At 40.6% G+C, this 22,683-nt stretch overlaps 1 protein-coding gene and 1 pseudogene across 1 annotated transcript; both read left to right on the top strand.

The window, feature by feature from the left end:
* Positions 1–2,749: 2,749 nt before the first annotated feature.
* Positions 2,750–3,649, top strand: LOC132640089 (uncharacterized). Its single transcript, XM_060356558.1, has one exon. The coding sequence runs from the start codon at positions 2,750–2,752 to the stop codon at positions 3,647–3,649; it is 900 nt and encodes a 299-aa protein (XP_060212541.1).
* Positions 3,650–20,196: 16,547 nt separating this feature from the next.
* On the top strand, positions 20,197–20,849 carry LOC132612268 (pectinesterase inhibitor 7-like; annotated as a pseudogene).
* The last annotated feature ends 1,834 nt before the right edge of the window (positions 20,850–22,683 follow it).

Here is a 22,683-nt window from a genome sequence, read left to right as displayed (position 1 = left end):
GATCATGAAAGGAGTTCCTCCTTTGCATAATTTTCTAATATCCTTCGGTAACAAATGGAGATATAGGTTAAGTTTATTATTTATAGTTTAACCCTCCTTAGTTTTTACTACTACAGTTTAGCCTCACTTTATACTCTACTTTCATTAGTACCCCTGTAAGGTTTGGTTTGTATATTTTGTAAACCCAGTATTGTAAGGCTATCTTGAATGAAAATCTGAACTTTATATTTTATTTCTTCTTTCTCTTTCTCTATTTTCTTACTCTTTCTCCTTTCATGACGATTCCAACGTGAGAATCGTTACAATTGGTATCAGAGCCAACGATTCTCGGCTTGAGTTCTGTTGCGATGACTGATTTCGGGTTTATCAATGATGAGCCATATCCATATTCTTTGCTGGAAGTTGAAAATAACAGTGAAAAAATTTCAGAAAATAATGAAGGTGAAGTGTTTGATGAAGTCTTCAAAGAAATGAAGAGCTCTTATTTGAAGGAAAAGTTCTGAATGATGGACATGCTTCAGATGACATTGTTTTTGCCAACATCGACGAGTTAGAAGAACCAAGCCAGCTACTCTTAGCAATGGTCAAATCTGGAGTAATGGAGATACAAGGTGCAAATGCTGCTCTTCATATTGTGGATCAAGTGTTCGACGAAATTCCTGATAAGGACAACACTGAAATGCCAAATGAAAAGCAATCATTGTTGGATGGAGAATTGGAGAACACAGTAATTTCTGCTATAACTGTTAGTTACACCAGCGAACTTAATGTTCCCTCCTCGATGGATTCAGTGGAACCTATTTGCCCTAATTTTGATAATGGAACACCATTAGAAAACGATGTCGCAGAAGCTAACGAATACGAAATGCTTGACCAAATTCTTATAATGGATGGAGTTAATGTGAATAATTTGCAATGGGATGATAGTGGAGAAGATATTGATTCTGATGATTGTAATGAATGCGCACTGTTGGAATTGAAGAAACGAATGAAGGAAACTCAGTAGAGGACCAATTGTTTGAGACTAATGAAAGCGATACAGATAAGATGTTCACTAATTGTTTGGAAGAAGGTTGGAAAACTTCAATAGATAATTCTTATTCTACTAGTGAGAATGTTATTCTGAAGAGGGAAAGTGGGACAATAATAAGTAACAGGGAAATGGATGACCAGATACAAGGTTTGGCTCTAATTGTGGCACACAATTTATATCTTGGTCATCATAATTGTGGCACACACCAACTATTTGATGAAAGCTAAATTTAATGAGTTTCGATTAGTAAGAAGGAATTATCATGAGGATAGCTATGAGAAAGTGGAGTCTCTAGGCTTGGGAAGTGAGTGTTTGATAGAATACGAAGACAAGGACATAGAAGTCTTGACTCTAAGCATGAGAAATAGTTCTGCCTCCATAGATGAGCTTATGGCAGTGTTGAAACTGAATCAATATGGGGCACTCATCAGTGAACTTGGTCTAGGTGCAGAATTGCAGCTTAATGTGCAAAGCAACAAAGGGTTGGCTAAAATTAAGGGAGTTGAGGGGGCATAAGATGAACGGAAAGAAATTGTCCATTATCTGCTATACCTCAAAGGTTGCACTCATCTCGATGGCTAGTTTCCAAATAAGGTTTTAATTGATGATGTTCCTAAAGCTAGAGCTCGAAGAGTGATAGACTATTTTGAAGAATTTAGGAACATAAAGTCAACTCATGGTATTGATCAAGATAGCAAATGGCTTCATCATAACTTTGGCATAAATGCTTGGATTTTTATGAAGAGAAAAATGTCACTTACTTGTCTGCGGGAGGTCATGGGGAACCTTCAGTCATTGCATGCGGAAATCATCACAAACCATTTAGTTGCGAGAGAATCAACTAAATCCTCCTATGCTCTAGATGTTCTTGAAATGCCCATGAGAGATATGATATGCGGGGCTGCATTGATCTTGTTCAAGCAGTTACCTCTTTATGATGTTGTAGTCCTTGATGATCCTAGTGTTAGCTGATGATGCTGGATGAGGTCGATATATGGCTTGTCTCGACATTCTTTCATTGGATTCTTCTTTCCATAAACAATTACAACATCCTTTCTAAACTTTCAGGTATAAGGAAATTGATGTTTTATGTTTTAAATTCTGAATATTGGTTGGGAAAAGGTGAAAAGATGGCGTCCGAAGGTGATAATGATAGTTGTATAGGTTCTCTGCCACCTTTAGAAGTTGCTACGCCACTTCTAGGTGCTGAAATTTCTGAGAAGGAAGCTGGGTTTTATGTGCTTCAATCAAGCAGGAGAAATGAGGAGGAACATTATGTGATAATGGAGGCGCGAGGCATGAAAAATCAATCTAAGAGGGATTATAAGGAGAACATAAGGATCTTTAAATTGAGCCTGAGAAGTGGCGACACAGCAGTTGATTTACCGCACGTGGAGCTTTCATCCTTCTTAGAGATCGATGATAGCGGAGTAATCAAGGATCAACTACAGGTTTTTATCATTGACGCTGAAACAAAGCTACCAAGTTCTTGGGATTTCATGCTTAAAATTTCATATTATGGCCTAGTTAATGACAGGGAGAAACTTCCCATGGTATCAGCTACCATGGAACAATTCAACCAGAGGAAGAAGTACCAGGAGGGGCAACACATTTCAGTTAATATTGGAATTTTGTTGACTTAACAACTCTTCTCCAGTAGTTGGGGTTGTTTCTAATTATCCATATTATTTTTATTTTCCTGTGAAACATTTTGGAATGCTTTGTCTCGGTTGTGGAAATATGAAGATAGCTGAGGAAGTTCGTCAACAGTTTAATATCATTCCTGGTCTCATAAAGACCCATGTCAATCTTGATTATGCTACTCTTGTTAAGATCTCAATTAATGAATCTATCGAGCATATAATTTCTCCAGGTGCTTTTGTCGTGCTTATGCCCCTCATAGTTGGGATTTTCGTTGGAGTGGAGACTGTTTTTGGTGGTATTGCTGGCACTTTTTCTTCTGGTGTACCGATTGAAAAATCTGCATTAGAAACTGGCGGTGCAAGGGACAATGCTAAGGTTAATTCCTTTCTCAATGGTCTAGTAGCAGATAAGCAACCCTCAAGTCTCAAGCATGATATGACTAGCTATGGAAGGGCAAGTTATTATACTATTCAGCATGCCAATGGTGTTCGGAGCAGCCTTTTTCCTATTAGAAATATTGCTTCAGGAATTATGCAATTAGATGTTTTTTGGAGTATTTACAAAGAGAGAGAATCTGGTAAGGAAGTGCCACCAGCTCACTTTGTAAATGCAGAGTTCATAAGTTCCTTATGGAGGTTTTGTGTGAAGTCATCTAAAGGCTTTCAGAATCATAATCAAAATTTCTTCACTTGTTGCGGTTATGGTTGGAAGGGAGCGTCATATTTTGATGTTAATTGGGACAAAGTATCACCTGCAGATGTGGTGGTTTCTCCTAGTTATAAAATAGGATGGCAGCAAGTGCAAAGGAAGACAGCATTGAAAATTCTTGATTTGGAGGGGCAGCTATGTTGCATTCAATGGCTTCTCTTAGCCTTGACTATTTGGACTTGGATGCCAGCTCAAATAGTTGGGCATTATTATTTTTTGTTGGCTTCCAGCAGTTTGAAGATCGAGGCATCAGCAAATAAGTAGAAGCTTCATTGGACTTTTGATTAATGGGGTGGACTCCTCTGTTTCCAAATCATATCCCAACCTTGAGGACCAGGTTGTTATAAGGGGGATGGATGGTAACAAATGGAGATATAGGTTAAGTTTATTATTTACAGTTTGACCCTCCTTAGGTTTTACTACTACAGTTTAGCCTCACTTTATAATCTATTTTCATTAGCACCCCTATAAGGCTTGGTTTATATATTTTGTAAACCCAGTATTGTAAAACTATCGTGAATGAAAATCTGAACTTTATTTTTTATTTCTTCTTTCTCTTTCTCTGTTTTCTTACTTTTTCTCCTTTCATGACGATTCCAACGTGGGAATCGTTACACCTTCTTAATTTCATAAACTTGTGCCTAGTTAAACACTACACATAAATTGGGATGGAGGAGGTAATTGATATCCAACAAATTAATAACATAAAGATTACGTCCCTATGAGATCAACCTTAATGATGTTCAATCCTCCTCAACCGTGGCTTATTGTTCCAAGAATATATACGTATTGAAATCACTTCATGTGATTGTATACGGTAAAAATCGGACTTATGCTAGACCGGTGAGATCGGGAATCGAGGGAATAAAGAAACAAGCACGAGAATGAAGACTTTCCTTCAGACCGAAGATATCGCACTAGAAGTGGTTGATCAGAAGAAAGCGAAGGAAATCGTTTAGTCCGGTTTCTCCATAGTCGAGTTGATCGTGGCCGTTGGTCCGGGTGATTAGTTACACAATTGCCACGCGTCCAGACCGTTCTGCTACATTGTACTGCCAATCTTACGGGTGTCAAACCGTACGACCCAACCTTATCCTTTTAGGATTTTCTTTATTCAAAAGGGTTTTATGTTGTACAAGGCCCACAAGGCAAAACTATAAATAGGAGGCATTACCCTACTTTCAAGTGTTAGCCTTTTCAGATCTAGAACATTGTAATAGAAAAATATATAAAATCTCTCTCTCTCTCTCTCTGATATTGGTCCGGATTTGTGTGTTCTTCTTAAGCTATATTTATTCAAACAATATTCATATATTATTTAATACATATATTTAGTATAAATCACCGATTTCAATTCATTTGCTCACAGCAGATCCATATATATTTTCTTCCAACCAAATAGATTAAAGCTCATCCACATATCCTATACCTCACTTACAAATTCAATTGATTACCTAAATTCGGGGTAAACAGTTTGGCGCCCACCATGGGGTTAGGATAATAGTGGACTTTGATCTTGGTTTCTATCTCTTACCCGTTAGAATCGAAAAACTCTTTTGTTCGTCTCTGTGAAAATGGACCAAATGGCAAACAATGGACAATCTGGTCACGTCAACAACAACGAGATTGTGGCCGAAAATGAAGGCAGTGGGCCACGAGGATTACCAGCAAATCCCGTCGACCCAAACCCCGTTAATTCGAGGGAGGGCCTCAACCGGCAAAACACTGTGAATTAGGAGAATGACGCCGCGCCGGCCACCGATCCGTTATATACTCACAATTCAATTACTTTGTCCCGGACACAAGGCCGGAAAGTACCGGATACCCCGGATGATAATATTGACTTGCGTTTAATTTTTGAAATGTTGCAAGAACAGAGGGTAGCTATTGCCGAACAAGGAGTCGCAATAGCCCAGTTGCAAAGCAAAAATGATTAAACGACCCCGGAGAGGACGAAAGGTGTTGCTGAACCTAGAAGGGACGAGACGCGGATGGCCGAGAGTAATGGGTCCGGAGCTGGTTCATCCACCGAAGTCCTGAGAATGCTCGAAACATTGGCGAAGCGGGTAGACTCGACTGAGAAGAGGGTGAAAACATACAACTCTCGGGTGGACAAAATCCCGGGGGCTCCGCCTATTCTGAAAGGACCGGATTCGAAGAGGTACATCCAGAGGCCTTTTCCTCCGAGTGCGGCTCCGAAGTTGATCCCGAAGAGGTTCAAAATGCCGGATATCCAGAAATATGACGGCACAACGGGCCCTCAGGAACACGTGACTTCATACACATGTGCCATAAAAGGCAATGATGTTGAAGAGGATGAAACTGAATCCATGTTGCTGAAAAAGTTTGGGGAAACTCTGTCAAAGGGAGCGTTGACTTGGTACGACCATCTGCCCAAGCATTCAATCACTTCTTTCAAAATGCTCGCCGATGCGTTCATAAAAGCTCATGCCGGTGCCAAAGTGGTGCAGGCTCATAAGGCGGATATTTTTCTTATAGCCCAAAGGGATGATAAGTTATTGCGTGAATTTATCAACCGGTTCCAACGGGAACGAATGGAGCTCCCTCCGGTTCTGGAGGAATGGGCTGCACAAGCTTTCACCAAAGGGCTTAATCCTCGGAGCTCGACGGCCTTATTCAAACTAAAGGAAAACTTGCTGGAATACGAGGCTAGGACCTGGGCGGATGTCCATAACAGATACGAGTCGAAGATTCGGGTAGAAGATGACCAACTCGACCTTCCCCCGGGGCCCGTGAATATGAACAAAAGCTCGGAGAGACCCCGAAAAAATTATGAGCTGGAGTCCAGACCATCGAGGGAAAGGTATCGGCCATACTCTCATTCGGAAAAGCTAAGCTTCAGGTTGGAAATATCAAGGGTTGGCCCGAGTCAATTCTCCGGTCGGGGTGACAGACGGGCCGAGCGCCCGACGAACAGTCGAGGTCTCTCATTCAGGAGCGATGTCGGAAGCTCGGCCAGCAATAAAGACTTGCCGAGGATATCGGAGTACAACTTCAATATCAACACTTCGGACCTCGTCTCGGCTATTGGCCATATCACAGATGCAAGATGGCCGAGACCACTAAGGTCAGACCCGGGCCAACAGGACCCGAGCGTGATGTGTGAATATCATGGAACCCATGGACACAGAACTGAGGATTGTCGCCAGCTAAGAGAGGAGGTGACTCGGTTACTGAAGAATGGCCATCTCCGAGAATTGCTAAGTGAATGAGCTAAAGGTCACTACAAGGAAAGAGAGTCTCATAAACGGGCCGAACCAGTAGAACCTGAGCATATAATCAACATGATAATCGGGGGTACCAATACCCCACGAGGGTCGGTGATGAAACGAACGAAGGTTTCTATTGTGCGTGAGAAACGCAGCCAGGATTACTTACCCGAGGGTTCCATCTCTTTCAGCAACGAGGATGCAGAAGGCATCATTCAACCGCACAATGATGCATTGGTAATCTCTATACTTATTTTTCAATCACAAGTTAAACGTATTTTAATTGACCCAGGTAGCTCGGCCAACATCATCCTGTGGAGAGTGGTCGAACAGCTAAGGCTACTCGATCAAATCATACCGGTAGCCCGAGTGCTCAGCGGGTTCAACATGGCGAGCAAAACCACGAAGGGGGAGATCTCTTTGCCGGTCAACATTGATGGCACTATCCAGCAAACGGTGTTCTATGTAATCGAAGGAGATATGAAGTATAATGCATTGCTGGGTTGACCTTGGATACATAGCATGAGGGCCGTGCCGTCGACATTACATCAGCTGCTAAAATTCCCGACCCCGGAGGGGATAAAAAACATCCGAGGTGAACAACCCACTGCAAGGGAGATGTTCGCGGTCGAGGAAGCGACACCTCAGCCTAAAAAATCGGATCAAAAGGAAGAAGATTCAACCGGGGGAAAGGACACCAAATAGCAACCAAAGCACACGGGGTTGGATCCGGTATATGAAGAGGATGATTTCGATGTACCTAGATCGTTCGTCTTGCCGGATGACTCGGATGCAACCAAGTCAACAGTAGAGGAGTTAGAGCAAATCACCTTGTTCAAATATCTACCGGACAGAAAGGTATACCTGGGCACGGGGTTAACCTCGGAGCTCAGGAACAAGTTAATTAAATTTCTTCGAGCTAATGCTGATTGCTTCGCATGGTCCCATATAGATATGACAGGTGTGCCACCGGAAGTAACAACTCACAAGCTCAGCTTAGACGGGAGGTTTCCCTCGGTGAAGCAGAAGAGAATGCCCATGGCAGAGGCGAAACATGCCTTCGTAAAGGATGAGGTAACGAAGCTTTTAAAAATAGGCTCTATCTGGGAGGTAAAGTACCCGGACTGGCTAGTTAACGCAGTAGTGGTGCCGAAAAAAAGTAATAAATTTCGAATGTGCGTTGATTAAAAGGATCTAAACAAAGCATGCCCGAAGGACTCATTTTCGTTGACTCACATCGATAGAATGATCGATGCGACGACCGGGCATGAGATGTTAATTTTTCTCGATGCTTACTCCGGGTATAACCAAATCCGGATGGACCCGGAGGATCAAAAGAAAACATCCTTTATTACCCGGTACGGGATTTACTGTTACAACGTCATGCCTTTCGGATTAAAAAATGCTGGTGCAACTTACCAACACCTAGTTAATGGAATGTTCGAAGAATAAATAGGGAAAACAATAGAAGTTTATATTGACGACATGGTGGTCAGGTCCTTGGAAGTAGAGGACCATTTAAAGTATTTGCAGGAAACCATCGATGTACTCCGCAAGTACAACATGAAGCTTAACCTGGAAAAATGTGCCTTTGGTGTCCGGTCTGGTAAATTTTTGGGTTTCATGGTGTCAAACCGGGGGATTGAAATCAACCCGGATAAGATCAAATCCACCGAGGATATTGAGGTGGTGAATAACGTCAAAGGAGTGCAGAGGCTCACCGGAAGGATAGCGGCGCTGAGTCGTTTCATATCGAGATCCTCGGATAAGAGTCACCGCTTTTTCTCCTTACTAAGGAAGAAGAACGACTTTATTTGGACACCGGAGTGTCAAAGAGCTTTGCAAGAATTGAAAAGGTACTTGTCCAGCCCGCCGCTACTGCACACACCAAAAGCGGACGAGCAGCTTTTTCTCTACCTTGCCGTCTCCGAGGTAGCGGTAAGTGGTGTTTTGGTCCGAGAAGAATCAGGTACACAATTCCCTATATACTATGTGAGTCGAACTTTAGGGGATGCAGAGACCCGTTATCCCCACTTGGAAAAGTTGGCATTGGCATTGGTAAGTGCTTCTAGAAAGCTCAAGCCTTACTTTCAATGCCATCTGATATGTGTAGTGACTACTTACCCCCTAAGGAACATCATGCATAAACCGGAATTATCGAGTAGAATAACTAAATGGGCCATAGAGATTAGCGAATAATATCGAATACAAGCCTCGGAAGTCCATCAAGTCCCAGATCTTGGCCGATTTGTGGCGGACTTCACCTCGGCTATGGTCCCCGAGGTTGAGAAAGAACTTCTGCTAACCTCGGGGAAAGCTTCGGGTATTTGGTCGCTACACATAGACGGAGCCTCGAACCTCAAAGGTACCGGGCTAGGAGTCGTCCTTAGAACCCCCGCCGGGGATGCCGTTCGACAATCCATTAGAACTATTAAATTGACTAACAATAAAGCCGAGTATGAGGCTATGATTGCAGGTTTGGAATTAGCCCGGAGTATGGGGGCCAAAATAATTGAGGCGAAGTGCGATCCTTTCTTGGTCGTTAACCAGGTGAATGGCGTCTTCGAGGTCAAGGACGAACGGATGCAAAGGTATCTGGAAAAAATCCAAGTAATACTACACCGGTTTAAATAATGGACCATGCAATGGACCATGCATCATGTACCGAGGGAGCAGAACAGCGAAACCGATGCATTGGCCAATTTGGGATCTTCAGTAGAAGGGGAAGAAATTAACCCCGGTACTACGGTGAACTTGATGAATTCAGCGAAAGAAAACGGACATGCCGAAATAAACGTAATGGGTTTAACTTGGGATTGGCGCAACAAGTACGTCGACTACTTGCGAGATGGAAAGCTCCCGAGTGACCTAAAAGAATCACGGTCACTAAGGATAAAAGCTGCGCATTTCTGCTTGGTAGACGACCAATTGTATCGACGGTCTTTCTACGGACCCCTAGCCAAGTGTTTGGGTCCCGGAGAAACGGAGAATGTGATGAGAGAAGTGCACGAGGGGACCTGCGGCAACCACTTCGGTGCTGAAGCCTTGGTCCGAAAAATTGTTAGAGCCGGTTACTACTGGAACCGGATGGAGGAAGATTCAAAGAATTTTGTCTGGAAATGTGACGGGTGTCAAAGACATGCCGCGATGATTCATTAGCCCGGGGAGTTGCTGCATTCGGTGGTGTCACCTTGGCCCTTCATGAAATGGGGAATGGACATTGTTGGTCCATTGCCATGGGCACCAGGTAAAGCCCGTTTTATTTTGTTTATGACTGACTATTTCTCCAAATAGGTTGAAGTGCAGGCCTTCGAAAAATTAGAGAGAAGGAAGTCATTGACTTCATATGGGACCACATTATTTGTCAATTCGGCATCCCGGCCGAGATAACTTGTGATAATGGTCCTCAGTTCGTGGGCGGCAAAGTCAATGATTTCCTCGAAGGGTTGAAGATCAATAAAATCATATCAACTCTATATCACCCGTGGGCGAACGGATAGGCGGAATCCACGAATAAAACAATAATTCAAAATTTGAGGAAAAGACTTGAACCGTCAAAGCATCACTGGAGGGAAGTACTACCGGAGGTATTGTGGGCTTACAGAACCACATCGAAATCAAACACAGGAGAAACACCTTTCTCGTTGGTCTATGGGGCCAAAGCCCTCATTCCCGTAGAAGTTGGTGAACCGAGCCTCCGAATCAGGTACACCACCGAGGAGTCAAATGAGGAGGCTATGGCCGTTAAACTTGATCTCATGGATGAACTTCGCGAAAACACGTTGGTCCGTTTTGCAGCCCAGAAGCAGAGAATGGAAAGGTACTACAATCAGAGGGCCAATTTTCGAAATTTCCAAGTTGGGGACTTAGTGCTTCGAAAAGTTACTTTGAACACCAAGAATCCCAACGAAGGAAAACTGGGTCCGAACTGGGAAGGACCGTACAAAATAACTGAGGTAACGAGCAAAGGATCGTATCAGCTGGAATTCATGGATGGGCAACGGCTGCGCAATAACTGGAATGTAGCTCATTTGAAGAGATACTACTGCTAAGGTATAGACACCTCGTGTTTATCTATCAACCTTTTTCTTTTTTGCAGGAAGTCAAGTACCGGATAAAGTTAGGATCTAGGTCTGAAAACACGTGTTGCACTCTTTTCCTTAGTACGGTTTTGTCCCAAAGTGGGTTTTCCGACAATGTTTTTAATGAGGCAACAAGTACAACGTGTTACTTGACAAAGACAAAGACAAACGCCCAAAAACTCGGGGCCACACCCTACGAGTGGGGACTTGATAGTGCTTACCTGATCTTGCAGCTCGGATAAGCACTAGGGACTACTATACCCACGTTGAGGTTTACCCCGGTTAATCAAAAATGGAGGAGCTCAACAAATCAAAACCGGACCTTCTGTATTAGGTTCCGATGTATGGACCAAACGATCAGACTGAATCGTGTCCACTTAGTATTTGCTACGGCAAAACCAAAATCGGACCTTCTGTATTAGGTTCCGATGTATGGACCAAACGATCAGAATGAATCGTGTCCACGTAGTATTTGCTACGGCAAAACCAAAACCGGACCTTCTGTATTAGGTTTCGATGTAAGGACCAAACGATCAGAATGAATCGTGTCCATTTAGTATTTGCTGCGGCAAAAAACAGAAGGAAACGGAAAAAATCCTCATATCATGTACATACAAATACTTGCAATACAAAGATTATCAAAAGTTTGGATTACTGTATTTCGGATATGTCTTCTTGTTAAAACGCCCTACCCCGGTGATTATCACCGTATTTCGACATCGCTTAATTCATATACCCTATTCCAGGCACTACGGTCGAAATTTGACAAAGGCAACAAGGTCACAATGAACCGAGCCAAAATCTTTAACACCCTCGAATGGGGACTGCTACATCAAAATTTGCTAAGGCTGGGATTCAGGTTCCCGAACCTGATCTATGACAAGTGAATAGCCAAAAAATACTGGCCCTAAAAAATGCCTAATGTGATTCGAAGACGTCTGAATTCACAAAGCATTAGATAAGTCCCACGGGCAAAAAACTCGATCAAATTCCCGGACAAAACGTACCGGACAAGGAGAAAAGCCAATATTCAGGCACAGTCCAAAATAATGACTCTGAGTCTCTGCTTGTCCTTAAAATGGACCGACAATTCGGGCAAAAGTCATAACAAGCATTCAAGCAAAAGAATAAAGAAAATCAAGAAAAATGCATGTTACATTTATATAAGGTTTTTACACCGGAAACCCCCTACAAAGTCGAAAAACAAAAATCAAGCCAAAAAGGCAAAAAACAAAATAAAGGCTAAATACAGGCCCTGGCCTATCCGGTATGGCTGGATCTGGAGTGTTCAGACTCTGTCCGCTCGGAATCTTCGGAGTCAGTATCGAAGGCTCTCTTAGCTTCTTCCTCGATCCTTTTAGCTTTGAGTATCTGTGCCGTGAGATCCGCAAAGCCATGCTCGGCTTGCTCAAAGGTGACCCTCCAAGACTTCCACCGTTCATACTCCAACGCAATCGTGGTATGAGCCTCGGCATCCTCCACACTCCTAAGGGCTTCTGCCAAATCGGCCTCAGCCTAGGGTAGCTTGGCCACTAGTTCATCCCGCTCTTCATCAAAGACTATTTGGATTTGAGTGGCCGACTCGAGCTCGGCTTTAAGAAGGTCATTAGCCTCGGTCGTCTCCTCGAGTTCAGTTTTTAGCTCGTCACATATCCGAGCCCTGTCCTTGGATTTTCACTCGAACACCCTCATCCTCTCCTTGTACTTAGCACTCTCAGATTCAAGCATCCGATGCCTCTCGGCCATGTTCACGGCATCAGACTTGATCGAGTCAAGCTCCCCCCGGAGTTGAGAGATAGTGGTTTCGAGCTCACCAAGCCTCGAAGAAAACTAGTGTTGTCTTGGCTAAGGCCAACCTTGTTCGCTTCTAGAATCCGGTTCTTCTCGACCATCTCGGCCAAATCATTCTTTAATCAAAGGTTTTCGGCCTTCGCCGCGTTAAGCTCGGGTTGGAGGTTGGAAAGGGCAACATCTCGGTTCAATTCATCTTCCTTCACCTGTAAAAAGTGCTGGAACTTCTCCGTTTCTCGACCTTAGGCATCCAGCTGGCCCTTGAGATCGTCAACTTCTTGCTGAACGCGGACGAAGGCTTCGTTAACAAGCACCACACTCTGTAAAAGAAACAAGAAGTTAAAACTCGGATAAACGAGAAACTAAAATTCCCAATGAATTATGTAAGGGTGGCTGATAAACTTACTCGATTGCGCGTATGCATGCCCTCCTTAATGAGACTCTGCCAGGGGACTCCGTTCATCTCCCGTTTGTCCGAGTCCGAGACGAGGGGCCTCAGGTAGTTTGCTACACCCACCAGACGAGACAAAAAGCTGTAGTCCTCGGGGATTGTGATCACGGCTGATCTTGTCCTCCTAGGTTCCACACTTGGGGCCGGGAAGATGCGCACCAGGCTATCCCTAGCACGAGTCTCGGTAGACCGGGAAGTCGCCCTCTTGACTCGTGGGATAGGGAGATGTCCAAAACCGGCAGCTTCCCTGGTAGCAGGAGGAGTATCCGAGAACATGTCATCAAAATTATCTGACCTTTAAGCTGGAGTTGGAAAACTCAAAGCGGCCTCAGCAGCTTCGGTAGAGGCAGGGATCTCGGAAGTTGCAACAGTCTCATAGCCGGGTAGTGGACTAACATCGACTGGAACTTTGGTCTCGAGGACCGGTTCAGCCCTCTGGTCGGCTTCGGCAGCTAGTGCATGCTCGTACCTTCTAGTCCTTTGCAGGGGGGTTTCCTCTGAAAAAGCATCACCTGAAATATCAACAAATTCAATCGACCTTAGAGGAGTCGGGTAATGAACTTTTTCCCCACCCGTCTGCAATGCCGGAGCTGACGGTCTTTCCCCGGCTGAAGGAAGTGATGAAATGGTGGTACCCTCCTCTGGAATAGAAGCAACGGAAGGGGTCACACCGATCCTTCGAATGAGGAAATCGAGCTCTGTTTCGTCTCTTAGAGTCCGAACAACGCTCCTCGCCCTTTTCCTCGGTTTCTGCCCTTTGTCCGAGGGATTTTTTCTCTTGTTGGCGGCAGCAATAATATGGGATGTACCCGCTGAATCAAATTCGAGTACCGACGCAGTGGGTTCGGCCGCCGGCTCCGGTCTGGGGTCCACTGAGCCCTTGGGTAAACCTGAATGCCAAAGGTGTTATAAAAAGGAAAGGTAGAAAATGCAATGAATACCGATCGAAGCAAAGTATTACCGTGATTTCGGGCGACCCATCGGCCACGCGACAGGACTCCCCATGTCCGTGCTTCATGGGTGTGCTGGCTAAGGAGAGCACCAACTCATTCGTTCATGTTCCGGACAGTCGGAGGTATCCATGCCATGGCTGGTATAAAGAAGGGGACAAATAGTGAGAATGTGAAAGGATTAGTGCTTGACAAAGCATACAAAAGTAACTATTAAAAGGACTAAGACACTTATGATTATCATTCCACCTCTCCGGAAAGGGCATATGGTTGGCCAGAATAATGTCTGTGGTCCTCACCCGGACGTAGCGCTCTAGCCAACCCCGGTCTCTATCTTCGTCCATCTTCCAAAAGATTGGGTTCCGGCTTCGCTTAGCGAGCTTTATTACACCTCCCCGGAACAACCTCGGGGAATATAACCGGATGAAGTGAGCCAGAGTGAACTCCTTTTTCAAGTTATTGGCCACGGTCCTCTAGAAAATCGGACCAATCTGAGCCAGGGTTACATTGTATGTCCGGCACATATCTAAAATAACCGGGTCAATTGGGGGGTCGAGCTTAAGTGTAAAAGGATAGGTGTAAACGTATAAGAAGCCCTCCCGATGATCGGTGATTGATTCATCAGGTCTGGGGGCAAACACTTGTACCGAACGGTTATCCCATCGGCAATCGGCCTGGACTTGATCAAGTTTGTCTTCAGTAACGGATGACGGGTACCGTCTTACATCAAACCCTCTATCAGAAACCAAAGAAGGCTTCTCAACTTCAAAATTCTTGTTATAGTTGGGTTTGGACGGTACAATGTCCAAAGCAATGGGCTCAAAGGTGATTTTCCCCTTGTGTTGAGAAGCTGGCACTACTAAAAAAACGGGAAAAACCGACGGACTGCGTCGGTTTTTTCAATGAAACCGACGGGAAACCGACCATTTACGGTACGTCGATTTACATAGCCTCACTTTTTTAAAACCGACGGACCACGTCGGTTTTTTCCGCCGGACTGCGTCGGTTACGTGGTCCGTCGAGTTTTATACAATAATTTAAAAAAAAAAAACCAACGGACAGAGTCGGTTTTTTTAATTTCTGATTTATTATGTTATATAAAAACAATATATATTTTATGGAAAAACCGACGCACGAATTCGGTTTTTTATTTAGATTTTTTTATTTTAAATACAAAACCGACACAGTGCGTCGGTTTTTTCATAAATTTTCAGAATTATTTTCCAGAAAAACGACGGACTGAGTCGGTTTTCTGGAAAATTTCCAAAATTAATTTCCAGAAAACCAACGGATTGCGTCGATTTTCCGTCGGTCTTCTAGAAAATTTCCTGCATTCAATTCCTGCATTTTCTGCAGCCACACCTGCACAGAAACCAGTACCAAAAGCAGCTCAAAACTAGCATTAAATGCTCCAAATCAATTCTAAAAGAGCTACAACACATAAAATCACCCTAAGTAATAATAAAATACATCAAACACTATCTAAACACATCAAATGCGATCTAAATAGACCTTCAAAGTTCAGAAATATTTAAATGTCCAACCAAAAGTACCATTAACTAGTTTTAACACAATCTCTTTGCTTCATAGTAACTCTTAGGTATGTCGAATTCCGGACTAACTAGTTCCCCTACAAGCTTAATCATTGAGTCCATAGCAGCTTCAGCAGCAGTCCAGTCTATTTGATGTTAATCATTCTAACTGCAACAGACAACTTATAATGCTGACTCCCTACCTAAAGTGGACGACTAGCCTCTTCTAATTCTTGATAGAAGCGCATTGCTTCTTCATTAGGAGGTTCCTCAAAATTTTGCACAGGTTCAAACCCAGACTGTACGCCAAAAGCATCATTAACTCTATCATATTGGACATGACTATATTCCTGCGATACACTACTTTCAACGACAACCAATTCTAACTTTGAATTCTCAATAACAATTCTAACTTTAATAATTAACTTATGGATTCTAACTTTAATTCTAAAAATTGAAAAGTAAATCTAGTCAAATAAAGTCTACATTTTAGTTTTGACGTTATAGAAATATTATAACTTAATAATTCTAACATACCTTAATAATTCTAACTTTGAAAAACACAATTCCAACCAATTCTAAAAATTGAAATGTAAATCTAGAGAAATAAAATCTACATTTTAGTATTGAGGTTATAGAAATACTATAACTTAACAATTCTAACTTTGAAAAGCACAATCCCAACCAATTCTAACTTTGAATTCTCAATAACAATTCTAACTTTAATAACTTATGGATTCTAACTTTAATTCTAAAAATTGAAAAGTAAATCTAGTCAAATAAAGTTTACATTTTAGTTTTGAGGTTATAGAAATATTATAACTTAATAATTCTAACATAACTTAATAATTCTAACTTTGAAAAGCACAATTCCAACCAACTCTAAAAATTGAAAAGTAAATCTAGAGAAATAAAATCTACATTTTAGTATTGAGGTTATAGAAATACTATAACTTAACAATTCTAACTTTGAAAAGCACAATCTCAACCAATTCTAACTTTGAATTCTCAATAACAATTCTAACTTTAATAACTTATGGATTCTAACTTTAATTCTAAAAATTGAAAAGTAAATCTAGTCAAATAAAGTCTACATTTTAGTTTTGAGGTTATAGAAATATTATAACTTAATAATTCTAACATAACTTAATAATTCTAACTTTTAAAAGCACAATTCCAACCAATTCTAAAAATTGAAAAGTAAATCTAGAGAAATAAAATCTACATTTTAGTATTGAGGTTATAGAAATACTATAACTTAACAATTCTAACTTTGAAAAGCACAATCTCAACCAATTCTAACTTTGAATTCTCAATAACAATTCTAACTTTAATAACTTATGGATTCTAACTTTAATTCTAAAAATTGAAAAGTAAATCTAGTCAAATAAAGTCTACATTTTAGTTTTGAGGTTATAGAAATATTATAACATAATAATTCTAACATAACTTAATAATTCTAACTTGGAAAAGCACAATTCCAATCAATTCTAAAAATTGAAAAGTAAATCTAGAGAAATAAAATCTACATTTTAGTATTGAGGTTATAGAAATACTATAACTTAATAATTCTAACTTTGAAAAACACAATCTCAGCTAATTCTAACTTTGAATTCTGAATAACAATTTTAACTTTAATAACTTATGGATTCTAACTTTAATTCTAAATTGAAAAGTAAATCTAGTCAAATAAAGTCTACATTTTAGTTTTGAGGTTATAGAAATATTATAACTTAATCATTGTAACATAACTTAATAATTCTAACTTTGAAAAGCACAATTCCAACCAATTCTAAAAATTGAAAAGTAAATCTAGAGAAATAAAATCTATATTTTAGTATTGAGGTTATATAAATACTATAACTTAACAATTCTAACTTTGAAAAACACAATCTCAACCAATTCTAATTTGGAATGATCAATAACAATTCTAATAACTTATGAAATTCTACCAAAAAGCACAATCCAAAAAAAAAAAAAACTAGTCAAATAATTAAAGTATACATTTTTGCACATATTAAACATCAATAATATTACAAAGAATGATAACTAAGCTAACACAAATACATTGACAAAGAATATGAAATATAGCACAATCTCAAGCCAAAAAAAAAAAAATGACAACTAAACTAGTCAAATAAAGTTTACATTTTTTTTCACAAATTCAACATTAATAACATTGCAAATGATGTTTAACAAAGCTAAATAGATTAGCATTAGGCCTAAAATCTACAAATAAAACTAAAATTGAAAGAATTTTAAAAGCCCTAATTTAAGAGAAACTAAACTCAATTAATTAACTTCAAAACGGGTCTGGGGTTGGTGGGGACGGGCTCCGCAGGCGGCGGCGCTGGGCGGCGGGGCTGGGCGGCGGGGCTGGGCGGAGGGGAGGGGGCGGCGGGGCTGGGCGAAGGGGAGGGGGCGGCGGGTAGCTAGGGTTTGAGGGGAATGGGAGTTTAATTGGGAAGAGGAGAAGAAATGGGTATGAAAACCCGTCTGGAATGTTTTTAAAGAAAAATCGACGGACAAAACCGACCCTGTCCGTCGGTTTTTCCCGCACGTTTGACCAGATTTGACCCAAAAATTAAAAAAAATAACAGGAAACCGACCCTGTCCGTCGGTTTCCTGAAAAAAAAAAATTATTATTATGTTTTTTAAAAACAAATTGAATTGTATATTATTTAAAATATTTTTAAAAATAAAACCGACGTTGTCCGTCGGTTTTATATTAATTATTTTTTTAATAAAACCGACGTGGGACGTCGGTTTTTTTTGGCGGATATATATTTTCAAAATTCTGCCAAAAAAACCGACGTCGTCCGTCGGTTTTCTAATTAAAATAATTAAAAAAATTTAGAAATGTAAAAAACCGATGCAAGGAGTTGGTTTTCCGTCGGTTTTTCAACCGACGCAGTGCGTCGGTTTTTTGTCCGTCGATTTTTGGCAGTTTTTTAGTAGTGTGGCTCGGTTCCTTGAGAAGAAACCGAGAGAACATCATGGGAGGTGGTTTCGGTGTTGGCAGACATTTAGAAGTTACGGAAAAGGAGATTGGCGAATTCGATAAGGGAGAAGTCAAAAAATTGGAGTAAAGAAGCAGTCGAAGAAATTCAAAATGGTAAAGTGAGAACAAACAAAAACAGCAAATGAAGTTGGCAGAGTTGGTTTTCTTTCACACAATAGAAGCAATGAATCAAAGGGATAAAACGGTTGAATCAGTAACCAATATGAAATGGAAGATGATTAGAAGTAAAGAGAAGTGAAGAGAAGTAAAATGGAACAGTGAAGAGAAGTGGAGAAGTAAAATGGAGAAGTGAAGGGGTTGAAGGCCTTATATAGGCATGGGAACCGAGGCGGTTACAGATCCCAGCCAACCGGGGATGCCACGTGTCCCACAATTAATGAGAAGTGATTTGAAACAACGTGCGTTACGGCGGTTGTCAGACCTAGCCGTTCGGGATGAGACACGTGGCTGATGGCAGAGGGACGTGACGCAACTGTTCCCACCAAAATGAAAAGATAATAACGAGCTTATGGAACCACCGGTTTCGTGATTCATCCACTTCCCGTTACTCCGGTAAAACTACGGTCCGGAAAGTGTGAGGACTATCTGTATATGGTAAAAATCGGACTTATGCTAGACTGGTGAGACCGGGAATCGAGGGAAGAAAGAAACAAGCACGAGCATGAAGACTTTCCTTCAGACCGGAGATATCGCACTAGAAGTGGTTGATCAGAAGAGAGCGAAGGAAATCGTTTAGTCTGGTTTCTCCATAGCCGAGTTGATCGTGGCCGTTGGTCCGAGTGTTCGTGGTCGTTGGTCCGGGTGATCAGTTAAACAATTGCCACGTGTCAAGACCGTTCTGCCACATTGTACTGCCAATCATACGGGTGTCAGATCGTACGACCCAACCTTATCCTTTTAGGGCTTTCTTTATTCAAAAGGGTTTTATGTTGTACAAGGCCCACAAGGCAAAACTATAAATAGGAGGCATTACCCTACTTTCAAGGGTTAGCTTTTTCAGATCTAGAACATTGTAATAGCAAAATATATAAAATCTCTCTCTCTCTCTGATATTGGTCCGGATTTGTGTGTTCTTCTTTAGCTATATTTATTCAAACAATATTCATATATTATTTAATACATATATTATTTCGATTCATTTGCTCATAGCAGATCCATATATATTTTCTTCCAACCAAATAGATTAAAGATCATCCACATATCCTATACCTCACTTACAAATTCAATTGATTACCTAAATTCGGGATAAACAGTGATCAAATAAGATCAAGAAGCGTATATTGCCTAAAGATTATATTTATTCCCCAATTAGTTTTGGAAGGGTTGAGTGAAGAGCCAACCTCTGAATAAAGGTTGCTTAATAATAAAATTGCTGCATCAAGAATTTAGATTTTCTTTTTAAGGTGGAACCCTAACTTGACTGACTAGTGATCACTACCACTCTGCTTCATGGAAGCTACTTGCACGTGTAAATATTAATGAACACTCACGTCTCATTGATCTGTGCATATGGCACACGTAAAATACAAAAAGTCAAACTCTCATGCTTGGATTCAATAAACCTCCTATATATAAACCCTGTATGCCCTCTTTACATATCATAGTAAACATTTTAGAGCCATTAATTCTCTGTTCAACACCTCGTTTTCTTCCTTGTATTTCCCTCTGGTTTATTCAAACAGTTCCCACAATATTTGGTTTGGTTTTGTATTAATTCAATCACAGAAAACACATCAACTATATAAGTACACCAATGGAGAGAAACAGCATTTGCCTTCTAATTTTTGTCTTATCGATATTCTCCGTGAAGGGTGCAGTGGGGAGTAGTACTAGTCGTTTGCATGCTCGTAATATGACTTTCGTAGAATCACAGTGCAAACGCACTCGTTATCCACAACTTTGTGTGAAATCTCTGTCCAATCTTGTAAATGCTAGTTCAGAAGATCCTCAAGAAATAGCTCAAGTTGCTTTGAAGGTAAGTTTAGTTAAGGCTGTATATACGAAATACTACATTGTGAAGGTATGCAAAGGACTCGATCAAATCAAGGGTAAGAAGAAGAATAATCAAGAAGCGAAAGATTGTTTAGATCAAATCTCAGATGGCGTTTCCCAGCTTACAAACTCTGTTAAAGAGCATCAACATTTGAGGTTAGATGGTGGAAGAGCATTTGTATGTCATCAAAGCAATGTACAAACTTGGCTAAGTACAGTGCTAACTGATGCATACACCTGCATGGAAGGGATGAATCATCCAGGTTATGATGCCATGGGTGGTAAGGTGAAGGCTATCATTAAAGCGAAGGTTCTTAATGTTGCACAAGTTACAAATAATGCTCTAGCCTTGTTTAATGGACTGCTAGACACAAGGCTTCTCATCATGCCTGTACTGGCAAAAGCAAGCCCTAAAATTTGTAATAGAATTAGTTGTCTTGGCTTCCTTTAGTTCTTTTTGTTATGTATGTCACAACATATATAATTAACCTTTCGTTGTTTTAACTTTTGTGTTTGTGCAAAAAAGAATAATGTAGCTTCACTGATGTGAATATAAAATTTTGTATTCACTTTATATAAGTAAAAGAAATGAAAACATCAATATAATTTATTTACAAATAGGAGCGGATTTAAGATTTGAATTCTATGATTCAAGTTCTGAACTTTTCAAAATATGAATTCAAAACTTAATATCTATAAAGATTTTTCATCCTATTTATCTGGTATAAGTGAAAATAAATAAATAATAGGTTCAATTGAGCACTTACTCAAAATTCAAAATTGTAAGTTCCTCCCTCTTTCCAAATGTCGAGGTCAGGGTAATTTTATTATTGAAAAGGAAATAATCGTTAACGTAAAATTCATTTGCTAAGCCAACTAGTTAAAGTGTTATGTATGCCACGACATACGTAACATACGTAACTTCACTTTCTTTTCTCCTTTTTATTTTTTTGTTTTTTTGGTCTTTTATGGTGCAAAATGGGAATAACGTAACTTCGTTGAATCTGTGAATAAAATTTTTTGTAATGTAAAAGAAATGAAAACAATAATACAAATTATTTTCCTCCCTTCTAAACATGTCTGATTAATAGTTTAATATTGGAACATCTTCGTTCTTGTTTTTAATACGATTGCAATTGATAAGGGAGAACAAAAGAGAACATATTTCTAAACGGAAACAAGATCCAATATTTAAACTCAATGGGTTTAAAGTTTTGAATTCCTTAAAATTATGAGTTTGAAACCTAATAGTTAGAGTATTTATCAGGAATATTTCATATTCCTATTATGCAAATCCTCCTTTTTAACGTTCTTTCCTTACTTGGTGCAGAGTCATATCTCCCTCTTCATGTATATTACTAGGTTTCCTCATTTATAGATGTTTTCCTTTCTAGTTGTCTATTTCCTTTCATGTCAATGTCCTCTTTCATGTATAAATTAGAGACAATAACTTACAGAAAAACTATTTCATGGTATCAAGAGCTATAGCCACATGTCAGTAATATTTTTTTTGGGGGGGGGGGGGGGGGGGGGGGCACCTCCACCAGTGCTTCCCTACCCATGGAAAATACACCAACTGTTTCCACTTCCATCATTACCAATCACTAATACCTTCACCATTCCACCATTAACAACTTCTCAAGCCTACTCCAATTTAGATTTTCCTCCCCGGCAACCCATTGTCACAACTTATTCTTGTCACGACCCGACTAGGGGGCCATGACGGGTACCCGGAGCTGACTACCGAGCATCACTCATGCTGCTAGTTATCATACTTATTCTGCATTTTATCTATTGCTCCACACTTCTAGTCGTAAGGAAAACCATTTACAATTTGAAACACATACACATTTATATACATAAGCCTTTCAGCTATAAAAAATATATATACATATATACAATAAGGACATCGTGAGACCATACTACCCACACATACGTATCTACGAGCCTCTACTGGAGTACTAGACATATGGACGGGACAGGACCCCGCCATGCCCAAATATGTACACAAAATAATAAATCAAATAGCACCTCCGGAATAATGGAGTGCTCCTGTAAATCTAGTGATAGCTCCTATGGATCCGCACCGTCTCCCTGTCTACCTGTGGCTATGAACACAGCGTCCAAGAAAAAACGATGTCAGTACGAACATTGTACTGAGTATGTAAGACATCAACAATAACATTACGTCAATGAAATAAGGAAGCATCAAATGAGGAACAACCTGTAACTGACTATCAATTATAAA

The sequence above is a fragment of the Lycium barbarum genome, chromosome 1 (genome assembly GCF_019175385.1).
Source record: "Lycium barbarum isolate Lr01 chromosome 1, ASM1917538v2, whole genome shotgun sequence".
Lineage (NCBI taxonomy): Eukaryota > Viridiplantae > Streptophyta > Magnoliopsida > Solanales > Solanaceae > Lycium > Lycium barbarum.
The sequence above is the reverse complement of the archived record's forward strand: the minus strand, read 5'-3'. Positions and strand labels throughout refer to the sequence as shown.

Excerpts from the sequence above, each read along its gene's own strand:
- LOC132640089 (XM_060356558.1), top strand. The coding sequence starts at position 2,750 with ATGCTTTGTCTCGGTTGTGGAAATATGAAGATAGCTGAGGAAGTTCGT.